Genomic DNA, 16,244 nt, shown 5'->3' with positions numbered 1-16,244 from the left:
TTTACATTCGTCTAAATCAAATTTTATATTAATATGTGTCAAAAATTTGTTTAATAATTGTATCAGTTTATACCATTCATGTATAATAAGTATGAGATATTGTATTCTTAGACATGATATCTTATACATTTTTTGAAAATATTTTGGGAATATTTCTCGTTTAATATGATTTATTATACGTCATAGTTTTTACTGTACGTCTACCATGTGATAAGTTAACGATAGTATACCATTGATCCAATAGTTACTTAAGCAATGTTATTAGAACTAGGTAGACTTCATACAACTTCATTACCTTGATCAACCAAGAATGTAAAACCAAGTCAAAGGTCTTTTGATGGTAGATAATATAACAGCACGATATATTTCTATTTTTTTCCTAAACCTGTTTGAGTATGACAGAGTCAATTTGTATTATTATTATTATTATTATATCATTATTATTATTATTATTGTCATTACTACTACTACTATCATTATTATCATTAATTATTAATTATTTATTATTATTATTATTATTATTATTATTATTATTATTATTATTATTATTATTATTATTATTATTATTATTATTATTATTTCCGTTCTCTTCCCCATCTATTAGGTCCTAATGACAAGTTTTCCACAAAGTCACATGATTATTCCTTGTCATAGTAACATCACCCTGATTATTGCTATACCTTAAATAATGTATAAATAAAATTGCTTTTCCATAAGATTGTCGTTTGGATATATGTATATACGTGTATGCATATGTTCAGTGTGTTAAGATTATAAAATTTTTTATTGTTATGCACGTGACCGATATGACAATTGATAGTATCGGTATTGTTGTTCTGTTTCCAGAGCTCTTTATCTTCTATTGCTGGAGATTGATATTTTGTAATTTTTTCTTATTCTTTTCGTGTAACACTCGCATCGTTTAATACGACTATGTCGATTAAATGGATTATGTTTTATGATTTGTTGATGAGAATGATGTCGAGTCCGATTGCTTACGATTGTTTTTGTCTGCATATAATGTTTTATCTCAGTACAATTTGTATTCATCGTTTTCTAATATGCTTTTCGGGTGTATACTTTTATGACGTGTATGATTGTATTGTTTTGTATTGCAGTACTAATTCACGGTGAATAATTTTTGCTCCAGTGTTATATTTATCCGTGTATTCCGTTCCATCCAGTAGTAGTATGCACCCTCCTTTTATATGTTCTATTGTTCCTCTGAATTGATGGGATTTTCTGTATGTATCTGTACCCATGGTTTCTTTTATAATGTATTTCCTACAGTTTCGGGTAGTTATTACGTTGTCTTATATCAGTAGGGTAAAGCCTTCTGTTTCTGGGAAGAGTTATTCTGTGGTGAGCTATTTGTATGAAAGTTGTTTATCTATGTTCGGATCTTGCATAATGTTTTAATGGTTGCCCATGTATGGTTTTCTTTGACCATTTCTCTTTCTTTTGTTCTATTATGATCGCGTATATGTCTTCTGATGTGCTTTCTTGTCTGAGACTGAGTGGTGTATGTCGTACATCTATTTTGACGACAGCTTGGTGAAATGGTATGGTTTTATTTCAGAAATAATACTTTAAGGCTTCTATTTGTATTTTGTGTAATGGTTGAATGTCTTTTTATTATTATTTTTTTATTTTTATTATTATTATTATTATTTTTATTATCATCATTATTATTATTGTTTCTTTATCATCATCATCATCATCATCATCATCATCATCATCATTATTGTTGTTGTTGTTGTTATTGTTATTATTATCATTACTATTATTATTATTATTATCTTTAATTTCGTGATCGAAATTACCGAATGGTATGTTCACTTAATTTAATCCTTTTCCTTCTCCACGTTCTTATCGATTTCCTTTTTTCTATAAAAATCCTAATTCGAAAACTTTAGCAGTACCCTACTTCGTGTTTCACATTATTCGGATACCAACCCGTTATCGATCACAAGCTTCCTCTCTGCGTTAAATGCTTCCTTTCTGCGAGTGAGCGAACGGAATGTAAGAGAGAACACGCGCTGAGAAAGAAATCGAATGGGTCAAAAGACGAATGGCTACGAAGTAAGATTTAACGACTTCATTCGTACGTTTGTCTCGACGTAGTAAGCTTGGAAACTCCAAAGACAAGAAATTTGACTCGATAGACTCCGAAAGCAACCTCATGTTTTCTCCCCTCCTCTCTTTCTCTTTCTCTCTTTGTTTCTCTCTTTCTCTCCGTCTTTCTTATCTCTCCCGTTTTATCGTCTACCATCGTCGATATGTACTATCCACGATTTTATCGTACTCCTTACGGCCACACCGCTATGAATAATGTCCTGCTTTGATATATGCGCTCTCCACATCGAAACAATGTTACAATCTGTCCGATCGTAATTCTCCTCACGTGAGATTCGAGTTTTTCGATGATCGTTTGAAATTACATCGAAACCTATCGTTCGTTTCTACAATAAAACAAAGTTGTAATATAGTTGTTCAATTATCGCTTGATGAAACATTAAGATATATATTTTCTTAGAGCTATCTATATTGTGCAATCATTTTATCTATCTGTCTATATATATATAATTCCATGAAATAAATTCTAATATAAATTAAATATATATATATAATTTTATTGAATTATAATAATTTATATTTCGACTTTGTCGAATAAATGTAATCAAAAAATATTTTTATTATTTTCCACGAAATATATACTATAGTCCAAAAAATTCACGTACCTTTTCGCTCGCATATATGTATCAAAATGCATTAACACGTATATAATAATACTAATATAATAATACTAATAATTAGTTTAATGCATTGAAATATTGAAACATTTGAACAAGACTTTTGCAAATCATTCTTTTTATTTATTTAATGATTCCTTTCAATTTTCTGTCTTACCGAAATGAAATTTTCCAGTCAATTAATTATTGTCCAAAAAATTTCGATATATTAATTTTAATATATTGAAATTTGTCGATTCTACAAGAAATTTCGTTTTAGTTTCCTTTAATTAGCTTCGAAAGAAGTTATAAATATAAATATAAAATCGACAAGACTACCGATAAAGATAGGGAAAGACGTGTTTTCACAGATCAATTTTAAATCGGATAACATCGTTCTCAGTGATTCGCGATATTATCTTTAAGATTGAAATTATCTCTCGGTTTCGGAGCATCGCATTATCGATCATACATGTCGCAGTAAATGCAAGTACAGCATGCAACAGACTAGACTAGTTCCATGAATTGTCATCAAAATATATCATCCCGTCGTTCGGTGATAAAAGAGAAAAAAAAAACAAGTAATCTGACCATCGAGAAAAATTGAATAGCATCTGCACTGCGGCAAATTAATTATTTTCTTTCTCGAGCTACTTTCTTTTTTCCTAAACAAAAAAGCTTGATCTCAATTTTTGCCAAAACTTATTAGGTCATTCGAATCGATCAGATTCGCCAACTTTGCCAATCTTATTTCATTTTTTGTTTTATATATATAATCTAAGTCATTTTTCACGAAACTCATCGAGATAAATTCGAGCATCTTTTTTTGTTTATTCTCTTCTAGAAATAAAACGATATCTTGACCAATCCTCGATATTAAAAGAATTTCATTAATCATTTTAGATTAATAAAACTATTCCTTATTTGTACATATTGTTACGCGCAACTTCGTATAAAAAGTAAAACGAACTTTAATGAGAGAAAAAAAAACATACAATTCACAAGCTCTTTAAAAGAAAACAGTAAATTATCCGGAACGATCGTGAGTCACGTCCTCTCAGGCAGAGTTCCCTTCAAAAACAGACAAAAACTCGTTACATGTCAAATTCTCTCAGTGCCTAGAAACGATCTATTCGTTTCGAGTTCATTTTGAACTCCTCTAAGCCGCATTTTAACAATATTAGGATTATTAACGATCTTCTTATCGATCTATATTTATCATTTCTTTAATATTAAACAACATCAAATTAACTGGTCCTTCAAAAAGTTATTGTTTTTATAATTAAACGTAGATAATAGTCAATTTGTTACTGAATGAATTAACAAATGCAAATACATTGTATGCATATTTTAAGAAAAGTTTGATAGCGATATGATAACATTTAAATATGTGAAAATCATAGAAAAATTCAAAAACAATCAATTTGACAGAAAGTGGTAAGTTTAGTATTAATCGTTCTCTCTTTACGTTATTGTTCATTTATATCGTTTCTTTCATTGCCCTGATTAATCAGGTATAAAATAATCAAAAAAAAAAAAAAAAATCCAAAAACGAAACGTGAATCTTTCAGAGAAAGGCAGGTAAATTTAATGCGAGAACATTTCGCGGAAGGCGGTCGAATATGCGAGAAGAGACCGAAAAAGAAAGAAAAAGAACTGCGATAAAGAGAAAAAGAGAGAATATGAGACAGACAGACAGGCACAGAAAAAGAGAAAGAGAGAGAGAGACAGAGAGAGACAGAGAGAGAGAGAGAGAGAGAGATGCTGGGAAAGGAGCGTGAAAGGATCGTTGGGCGTGTCCAAGCGGTCCGAGTCGAAAAGCGGATGCTTTATTAAGCGGACGGGGTCAAACGGTGTATATCGAGAGCGATAATGTCGACGAGAGCTCTCTCTCTTTTTATAGCTTTTTATTTTTTCACGCAGGACACTCTCGAATGACTAACGATATGTCTCAGAACGAATGATTATCGATCTAAATGACGTAAGTGTCGCGTTCGACGGATCGAAAGCAAAGAAGTCGTGCCAAAAAGATTGACAAGAGAGAGAGAGAGAAAAAAAAAAGAAAAAAGAAAAAAGTTGAATATAAAATAAAAGAAATAAAATACTCTACTCGGCAGGTGGTAGAACAAATATGTGTAAAGATAGGATTATATTACTTTCTCTCTCTCTCTCTCTCTCTCACTCTCTCTCTTTCTTTTTTTTTTTTTTAATCAAACATTTGACGTACGATCGCTCAGGTGTAGGCTTGTTGTACTTCAGTCGTGCCAATACAGTGCTTATCAAATATCGCGATCTACATAATTTGTTTAGGAACAGTTATAAATCATTACTCGTGTCTTAGCTTATCTCGAGTACTGATTCAGTTAAATTAGTATATATCGTCAAAGGTTACTCGCGTCTTTTCCGATCTTTTTTCTCTAAATGATCGATCGTAAATCGAAAAAGTGATCTGCCAGATGGATCCACACGTTTATCCATGATATCGACGAGTAAATCTTGAAAAATAACGTTATGACACTGTTTACAGAGATAATAATTTTATGAACAGAGGTTAACGAGCGCAACGAATCGTCTAAACGCCAATCAGTCGGTGGTAAGTAAATTCATTATGAACCGCTAAACTCATTTAAGTGATACTGATTTATTATTACATCAGGATCCATAAAAGTGTTTCTATCAGAAAATGATCGTAAAATTGGAAATTACATTTGATTAAGAGCCATAACGCACGCACGAATACGTATTTGTAGAAAGCAATGGAAATTACTATAAATCAATGATGGAATTCAATGGGAAATTGAGAAGGATTATGATGTAAGAATCAGACAACATGGAAAATGAACGAGGATAATAAAAGATAGACTTAGGTAACACACCTGTCACTGACTATAAGTTCGATGATTTACGATCTCTCTAATTTTTTGAAAACCCTTTTATTCTTGACCGACTGCTCTGTCGAGCCACGAGTTCGTCGTTCATTTCAAAATTAAAATCTACCTACCCATCGAATTTATCTTCGAAAACGAAGATAATGTGATTTACAGTGGAAATCATCCAGGAAGATTTTCTTTTTTTTTTTTAATCGATTCGATTAATCAAAACAGTAAATAATAATGATCGTTGGCTGCATCCATTGAGCTTATCTATCGATGAAGAAGACGTCTTCATGTCTCGCTTCTTCATTTCGAACAATCATTATTAAGCTGCCGAGGCCATAAACGAGGAACTATTAAATGTCGAATCTAAATGGATATTAGCGTTACACGTACGTTTTCACTTTGAAGTTACCGCTTTTAAGATAACCGATAAAATAATCTCAGCTAAACGAATTAGAAATTTTCATATGTCTTAAATATTTCTGAACTATATTAAGAACAATAAATAGATATGAACTTTAAAAAGAAATAATTAAAACGAAAGGTATGTTTCATTCGTTTACATAAATAATTTAGCTCGCTTATTGAAATGACTTTATGACACGATTTTACTACAAGTATGTTGAAAGATACGTTGAGAATTTCTACTAGTCATCGTTTTTCGACATAAGAGAAGACATAAATATCCTACATTCCAAGAGTTTCTAAGATTTATTGAGCTATAATCATGGCGAGTGTACACCATTCATTTTGCTTGACTTCGTGTTCGTTTCACTACGATTTAATAGTTATCTAAATAGTGAAAACTCTACCACCGATATCACAGAGATCAGACATTTGTTTCGTTTTTTCTTTCCCCCTTTATCCTAGCACCTACTATATTATATCCATTCTAAATCTGAATTTTAATCACTATCGTGTAAACCATAATATCGATTATCTCAAATTCAAAGTAAAAACCCGATTGATATTTATCTTTCCAATCGCAAATTAATCTAATTACCTTGATCTAATTTCATTAAAAATCGAATAAAAATGAATCATGAGAGACATTATTATTTAATATTAAATCAACTTATTAACAAGACATAAAAGAAACTTCACGCATATATTATTCTAACATAAATGGTATACGTATATAACATATACCATGAAACAATGCAAAACCATTGAAACAATCATCGGAAATTGCATAGAATAAACACAGAAACCTTATTTCGCTCGATCGGATAGTTTAATCGTGCCATTCTAATGTCTTAGATATATATGACATACATATACTATACGAGTCGACGAAATTCATCAAGCGATTATCAAAACACAAGGAGAGTAGCGTTTCCGGAAGGACACGCCCCTGAGGCGCCAGGAAGTCGTGACACGTTACTGATACCAATATTCGACCTCCACGTGGCTCACGTACGATACTATGAAAGAGTAGTGAAACATGAAGAGGCCGTAGAGAAGAAAAGTAGGAGACGCGTTGTATACACATAACCCAAGTGAACCCCTCGTTCGTCTTCTTAATCTCCTTTATCGTTGTCGATGTGGTTGTAGTAGTAATATGTTCGTTACCTTCGAGGTCGAAGGGACGACAAAGCAAAACTCCGAATAAGAAGAAGCCTCCTTCTTTCTTTCTTTCTTTCTTTCTTTCTTTCTTTCTTTCTTTCTTTCTTTCTTCCTTTCTTTCTTTCTTTCTTTCTTTTTTTCTTTCTTTCGTGTGCCTTACGAATGGCTTCGCCGCACGACAAGAAAATTAACAAATATTGATACCAGCAACTATATTCGATATCTATAGTCTTTTTATATTATGTTTCTTTATATCTCTACATGTAAATTCAGTAAAATAATTTAACTAAACTATCTGAAGTAAAAAACAATAAAACGTAATTATTCCAAATTTTCCTACTCCTCTCTTCCCTCAACCCCACATCCACCCACCTCCACGATTTACATAACTATTAAATAAACTTCCTTAATTTTCTATGCTCTCTGCCGCATGCAATCGATCAATTTGATTTCTTAAATACTGAAATCACGCGATGGAAAGAAGAATGACTATAATATTAGATCTATGAAAAGGTTCTGTCCGCTGAATGAGTTTCTAACTTTCAAGAATGAGTTATTTTATCATAAAGCAATTTAAACGTTTTTATCAAAATTAAGAAAAAAGTTTATTAATATTGAATTTATCATATATAAAATGACATTTAAAAATATACATGCGCGCGCGCACGAGTGCTCGTCTATGTGTGAGTGTGTGTATAGGAACAAGTGCTTCCATTTCATATATAACTAAGTATTCGTGAGAAGGTTGACCTAAAAACCTGGATAGCTTAGTAGTTTAGAGCAATCACCTGAAGACCTAATTTTTCTCATGTATCTTGCATAGTATATAAATATATAAGGTCTACCAAATTGACTCGTACGATCGATTTAAATGTGAATAATATATATATATATAGCTAATCGTTTGTATATTCGATCGATCTTGAAAGTCATTTTATAAAAGAGCTTATAGATATTTTTCGTCTTGAGAATCAACCAAAATCACGTGTTTTGCTGCTGATAATACGCATCTTTTAACGCATTATTTTTTATGAAATGGGCGAGGCGAGGCTAACGTTATGACCGTGCATTTCCATCGTGGTGAAAGCAACTCGGTTAATGTATTTTTTCATTCTTTCTGAGTATATCGACGCCCGTTTACAGACCACAAACGAAATTGCCTTCCTTACATATATAGGTGTATATATATGTATATGTATATGTATGTATGTACATATGAATGTATGTATGTATGTATGTATGTACAAATGTATGTATTTATGTATATATATATGTATATATATAAACGTTAAAAAAGGGTACCTTGCGGCAAGAGTGCTCGTGCACGAGACTCGACTTTGTTAAATAAAAAACTAAGTACGTATTCGAAAGTACATATTCTATTTGTATTTTAAGCAGTAAAGTCCTTATTTATTTTGTTGTTTACAGATAAATTTACCGTCGTTTGATACGTGCAAAAAAAACTTCGCTACAGTTAGGACTTATCGTACAGAATGCAACGTAGAGATATCTTTGGCTCGAAGGTAGATATTTACTGCTTACATGATCGGTTTAAATCTGAATATATTTATGTGTATATATATACATGTACACACACACACACACACACACACACACACACACACACAAATACATGTAATATATAAAATGTGTATTAAAATAAAAATTACACATTAAATAAAATAATTCATTTAATAATTTATTTATGTAATTTACTAATGTATTATTTTTATATATGTGTATGTTTGTGTCAGTATATAATATATGTAACAATACAAACATAAAAAGAGAAAAAGCACAAAGTTAGGATCTTTGGCGAAATTTCCACAATATGAAGAGATAAGAAACTTTCGCTGCTTTCTCCAAGATTTTAAAGAGAATGGGTATTTATGCAAACTGGCTACTCGTGGTAATAAATTATTATTTTTTACAAATCTAGGACGAAAAAGACGCAAAAGAGTATATTAATCGCGTGCTCACGCGAATATAACGCACGACATTGCACCATTTGGTAGTGCACCACTTCAAAAGAAACACTCCTCTACACGATTTTTTAATCTCATCTATTATACTATAAACACCGATTCTTTTAAGATATAATCATTTTTCATAATCCATATATCATTCGTAGAAAATTTCAAAAAGTATTTTCAACATTTGAAGCAGTTTATTCCAACATCTACAAAATTGCAATGTGCCGTAAAAAAAAAAGAAGAGAGAAGATTCGTCTATCAAAAAATAGAACGTGAAAAACCTTCGATAAAAAGTTTTTCAAAAATTGTAACACTTCATTGAACAATGATCGAAATAATGTTAAAATTAGTAACAACGATGATTCGCATTAATCATTAAATATGTAAAAGGAAAAAGATCTCGATACATCTGTCGGACAAAAATATGTCGTATGTATCGTACATGTGTATATGTATGTATGTATGTGTGTAAAGAAAAAAGGATAGAAAAAGAAAAAGAAGGAAATACTAATAAAAGGAAGGTTTGCAGCTGTCCTAGTCCTTTCTCGTTTACACGCAAAGATCCTTTTCCTGACCTATCCCAATTTTAGTAGACTGTTGACCATCCTTCCTTCGAGTCGACATCTTTTCTATTCTCCAACGCGAGAATAAGTTGGTTCTATATCGGTGTACGTAAATTTATATATGTAACTGTGTGCCAGCTGCGAAAAGAAACCCACAAAATCTTATTGTGAAAGCGCGTGGCCCACGTCGAAATGCAACAACCGGCTTTTCGACGGCCTAATTGGTCAATGTCGAGCATCACGATGGATTCTACTTACAAACTTTCATCGATCAAATTTGGGAGAGTTCCTTTCGAGTACGAAATTAATTTCATTTGCTCTCTTGTTAATCTTTCAATTTAAAAGAAAGCGTATACACACGTATGATAATGTTTTAAATATGTTTCATTTAAATCTAAAAGATTTTTTTTTCTAATAAAATAGATACGAATGATCGATGTATCATTTCTTTTTTTTTTCTATGATTAAACTTCCTTTTTCTTTTCGATTTCTTTCCTTCTTTTTGTTTTTTTCTTTTGGATATTCTTCCTCGTTTTAAAAATATCAACACGAAATAAGAACACTTACTACGATTGCACATTATATTATATTTCTTTATATTTATTATATTTATTTTATATTTATTTTATATTCTTTACTTTGATTATATTTACGTGTTATATTATATCTGCATATTACGTAAAAATATACTGTGCAAATAATTCAAGTATCGTATTTCGTGGATGTAAAATGAATATAAAAGTAGAAATAAACAATTACGAAAGATATATGCATACGAAGGTATACGCTCTCTATTTTCCGATGGATAAGTTTTTATTGTAATAACACGTAACATTATCGCGATATATCAATTATGTCTATCTAGAGTTTATCGAATATCGAGTATGAAGCACGTAGATACAAAGAAAGCGATATTTACCGACTGCCGACAGCCTACAATTAATCCGCGCGTTCCGTATCGTATAATTCGAAACTTAGCCTGCAGATGAATCGCAAAATTGGTACGTTTCCCAAGATGAAAACAAGAGAATCGACCTCGTTTCTATCCCGTTTCGAATGTATAACGAAGGAGAAGTTCGACACTTCGATCATGGTCGTCGATCGTTATCGTAAGACACGATCGTTATCAAGGAGCGTGCATCTTACGCGTGATCGTGCGAGAAACTATTACACGAGAGACTTTCGCCTCTTTAACGACGTTTATGTTCATCTGCACTGTACATGCTTCGAAAACATGTATATATCAAAGTGTGAATATCGAAAGAGAGAACTATTCGTCCGTGAAAAATCTTTTAATTCGAAAGACGCAAATAATCATTTTCGATAACTTGTCTTTGCTCGATCTACCGTGAAAATATACTAATCTATGAACAACGAGAGATAACAGATATTTGCTAATAATTCGTCTATAAGTTCGATCGTCTAAATAGATATCTCGAGATAAGTTTACTTAAAAAAAAAAAAAAAAAGAAAAAAAAACAAAAAGAAAGAAAGAAGAAGAAAAGGGGAAAAAAGAAAAACGAAGAAGTTTCGATAGAAACTGCAATAGAATTTTGTGAAAAAGATGAGATGTTTATATTGATTGGAAATTAATTAGCTTAATTCTATACAATTATATAACGTGTTCTTTTATCATTACCGTCCAAAATCTGTAATAGATTTGAGAACGATAAGAAGATAAAAGAAATTCATCGTTCGAGGTATTTAAAAAACAAATTTTCGCCAAGAGATCATACCGTTAAATAACAAATAATAAATTAAATTATAGATACGTGCAAACATGTGTTAACAAATGTATTTATGAATAAAATTATTAAAATTTCATTTACTGTATTTTGATACTCGAATTACAGCCTGGCCGATTGAGTCCAACCAATTCAAAGTCATAAATATTTAAAGGTCTATAGAAACGCAACGACTTTGATATCAGTTAATATAAGCACGGTTCAACTGGATACAAGTTTTCTTTCACAATAGTAATCGTCCGATTAATTATTCAATTGCGTGGAACAATGGCGCACGGAATTAGCCAGTTCACAGACCTTGTTTATCTATATCAAGGTCAATATCCGATCTATTCCATTAAATGCGAGAGAGTTACGCTATAAATATATAAATAGATCAATTTTCTTTTTGTTTTCAATCATCTCGAAGGCAAATCAACGAAGGTAAAAAAGCGTACTTTATAGTTCGAACGATAAGCGAATAAAAAAACAATGTTTTCACGTAACGAAATTGTGAAAAAAATGAACAATGAAAATTACTTCGAGTGAATTCAATCGGATGTAGAATAATGACCGAACAAGAAATAAGATTTTTCCCAATAAAATTTGAAGTTAGGAATGAAAGCTAATCGAATCAAACTAACTTCGTCGCGATTTATTTTCAGAGACCATTGAACAAAGATTAACATAACAAAGTGTACATTAATTTACAGAGTTACAACGAAACTCGATTCGCGGAGATGTCATTATCGCCGAGACGTAAATAGTACGAATTTAATAAAGCTGCTTAAGTGGCACGAGATTTTATCAATCTCAGCAAGCACACGTATTTCTCATATACCGATATTCTAAATTCTGGCACATGACTTTTCTACTCCACCGACATGAAAAAAGACGTAATTTAAGAAATAATCAATAGATATAATCTTGACTATCGAAATCAAGTTAAAATCATGTTAAAATTAAACTTTTTGATCCATTTAAGAACCTTTGAAAAGAGATAACGAGGATTATAATCTTTTTCTTTATCAACCCAGTACACACACACACATCGAGCTTGAATTTTTCTTCTCTTACTTTTTTTCTTCTTTTTCTTCTTTTTTAACTACATATATCTACTTATCTATCGCTCGAAAGAAATATCGATCGAAACGATGTTACGTGCAGACGAACGAAAATGTCACTCACCTTATAACCTTCCGTCTATTATTAGGATGAAGCCGCTGTGCCATTTCCGGATCAATTTCGGCCAATCTACGATGTAGCACCTCGTTCGTCTCCTCTCTCGTCCACCCGTCGATCTTCATCTTCTTTGAAGGCGAAGACTCGTCTTCCGTTTCTCTTCTTTCCAACGTTTCCTGTGTGTTCCCACCTCTATCTTTGTTGTCGTTATCGCTTGAAACCATCCTCGTTTGATCCTCCTCGTCCTGAGAATTTTTCTTCGGGTCCGAAATAAGTATTTTCCAAAGTACTGACTCTATGTAATAATTCGTACCACCGACGACGATTGGCATCTTCTTCTTCAATATTAAATCGTCCATCTAAATCGATCGAAAGAGATAGTGATCGTAATCGATTTAATACGGGCGACAAAGAGAAAGAGATTTACGATTACGAAAAAAGAAAAAGGAAGAAAGATCACGCGTTAAGTGAGAAAAGAAAAGAAAGAGAAAATAAATAAGTAAATAAATAAAATGTTGCATTAATATCGTAATTAACGGATCATTAATTTTACTACAGCTCTCGTGTTATTAGAACCTCTTAGTTACATTTTGCGATCGTTCAATTAAAGATCGTTATACAGAATTGAATTTACTTTTAACGATGCAATTTATTCCAATAAGCTATTGAAACAGCATATTTAATATCACTCGCAATTAAATCGAAAGATTAATAATATATTTATGAATCGAAGGATAATTTATATTTCTTTATAAAAATTATTATGAAAGACCATGGCTATTTAATAATAAAAAATATCAAGGTCTTTCTTACTTCCTTATTCTTGGACAAAATTCGGCTTCGTTCGGATTTTCTTATCTACGATGCCATACAGGAAGAAGGAGAAGGTGTAGATAATGTGGAGAGAACAAAAAAAGAAATGTTGTATCACGCGATCGTTTTAAAAATCATGAATAATAAAAAGAAAATTGTGGAAAGCTTTGCTTCTTTCTCGAACAGAAAAAGAAAAGGAAAAATGAAGGAAAGAAAAAAAAAGAAACAATACAAAATATATAAGAATAGATTACAATCGGTAGCACCATGTCCCTGAAGTCGGTGACAGAAAAATAGGTGAGAGGATCAACGATGTCTAACATATGATGAACCGCCATTTGCTTTTCTTCCTTGGTCACCTTGGCTGTAACGATGTCTAGACCCTTATACACCTGCGGATTAATATCCAATCTAGATTATCGTAACTGAAAGGATAATGACAGAGGTTAAGAAAAAAAGTTATGGATGGGTTGTAAAAATATATATGCTACTACTATCTCGTTTTCTCCTCGTTATTTACCGCGTAAATTGCATTAATTAGTTTATGCGCGTGTCTCTTCGATGTGTAAGAAAGTAAATGAGTGATTCAATGAGAATTAGGGTCGTTTCTATAATCCAACCAATTAAACGAGAACTCAAATATCACTGTGAGTTTTCAAGAATCCCAGAATATAACGATAGAATAAAGTTCGACACAATATAAACGAAGATGATATCAATGAAAAAGATATGAGAGAAGTGTTTCATTTAAATGGAAAGTTTACGATTATGATCTTTTTATGGGAACAAACTCGTATTTATATTTTCTTTTTTTCTGATCGATATCCGTTTGATCATGTTCATGGTCTAATAACTCTACTTTAAAACGTTATATTAAAGATTAATATTTTTTAATCCTATCGAATCAATTGGATCCAAAACGAGATGGACCTCGACCATATTGTTCGGATTCTGACGGATGAATGTACGTAAGTAAACATATGATTCGACATACTCGACCTTGTATAAATGACTTCATTTTTTCATAGTAACAATAAATAGAAGGATTACCGAACAAAAAATTATTGTTGCGATTAAAAGTAATTTAATCAATGTATCTAAGTATCTAGTATTTGGAAATCATAAATCATTAGATAAATCTTCAATGACAGATCTTCAACATTTATATGTCCAGAAATAAATCTTCGAAAAGAAAGTGTCACTTAAAATTGTTGACTTATCTTTTCACGTAGATTCATCCTCTTTATTAACGATGGTATAGGTGATCAGATCAAGAAAAAAAGATTATGTTGTACCATATCGAAATAAGAGAACCAAATTTCTAAACACTTTTCCGTTTGGATCGAAACGTCAATCAAGTCGGATATTTTCGAAACATGACGGATATTTCAAACAAGAACGGATATTTTCGACAGAGACGACAGAAGCAAAACATAAATGCTTCAAAGAAGAAATAGAAGAAGAAGAAGAAAAAGGAAAGAGCAAAAGAGGAGCTTTCCTTCTCTTCCGTTCGTTCACGTTCGATGCGCACCACTAAGACGGATAAACGAGAATCCAAGAACGTTTCCGATTACGAGAATTTCGACTTTACGCTCAACATTCCATTACGTACACACGACATAGCTCGGTGTGGAACAGGTTTTCAACGTTCCGATCCGGCCGCCAGATGTAGCCGGAACGGCCGTGTCTTCGATCTTTGAACAGGTTTCCGACGTTCTAAAGCGGTCTTCAACCTTCGTTCCGCTTCGATCTTTCGTACTTTTTCATAGGTTTTGCCACTAGAATGAAGTACAAGAAAGATTTCGTGCGAACGAACCCAAACGAGCCCAAAGACGAAATTATTCTTCTTTTTTCGACGTTGAAATTTCGACCGTTTGCATAGTCACCTATAAGTCTGTTATTCTTATCTTCTACCGCGAAGGTACACAAGAAGAAGAAGAAGAGAAAGAAGAAGAAGAAGAGGAAGAAGAAGTAGAAGAAGAAGAAGAAGAAGAAGAAGAAGAAGAAGAAGAAGAAGAAGAAGAAGAAGAAGAAGAAGAAGAAGAAGAAGAAGAAGAAGAAGAAGTACGAGCGACCGGCTCGTTCCACGCGCGCCGAACTCGAGAGACCGCATTCCACCGGTTCGCTATTGAACCTTAAATCGATCCGCAGGATCTCTTTACGAAGGATGTTTGCCAACCGATGAAAATACGATTTTTACTTATATATAAGACAGTTTTCGTGAAAAATTGATAACAGTTTACAATTAAGTAAAAGGATTCGATTATTTTATTCCTTTTTATTCGATCGATTATAACATAGATAAATTTAATTAATTCAAGAAAATATTTATTTAATGAAACAATTACAAAAATTGTAAAAAGAAATGTAATATTATAGAATGTATAATATCCCTTTTAACTGATCTATCGTGAACGCGAGCGCGTATTATTAAAAAGGAATAGTAACCTTCATTAAAAATTCACAATTACCTAACAGCAAGTAGAAAAAATTCGATTATGTGTCATTAGTTTTTACCATCGACGTAATGCAAGTATATTTAATAATTCATATTTATATTTATTTAATGGAACAATGATATCTATAAGAGAAACGTAATGTCATATAATGCAAAAATATTCCTTTTGACGAATCCGTCGTATGCAGAAACGAAGTACGATTAGAACTAATAACTTTCCATTTGTGAAAAATTGACAAGTTCCTAAGATTTAATTAAAAGGAATCAATTACGTCAATTATTTTTATCATCGACATAGAACAGATGCATATAATAATTCATGCAAATAAAAATGTATCTAACCGATCATATATCTAA

General features: G+C 31.9%; 1 protein-coding gene across 1 annotated transcript in view; it reads right to left on the bottom strand.

Moving 5' to 3' along the window:
* LOC127072305 (tRNA dimethylallyltransferase) overlaps positions 1-16,244 on the bottom strand; it is a 104,125-nt gene that overhangs the window by 58,915 nt on the left and 28,966 nt on the right. Inside the window, exons 2-3 of the mRNA XM_051012655.1 lie at positions 13,684-13,821; positions 12,623-12,975 (exon numbers count right to left, since the gene is read on the bottom strand). Coding sequence (XP_050868612.1) covers positions 12,623-12,975; positions 13,684-13,821 — 491 coding nt within the window. The remainder of the gene's footprint in view (positions 1-12,622; positions 12,976-13,683; positions 13,822-16,244) is intronic.

This window comes from Vespula vulgaris, chromosome 1 (assembly GCF_905475345.1).
Source record: "Vespula vulgaris chromosome 1, iyVesVulg1.1, whole genome shotgun sequence".
Classification (NCBI taxonomy): domain Eukaryota; kingdom Metazoa; phylum Arthropoda; class Insecta; order Hymenoptera; family Vespidae; genus Vespula; species Vespula vulgaris.
The sequence above is the reverse complement of the archived record's forward strand: the minus strand, read 5'-3'. Positions and strand labels throughout refer to the sequence as shown.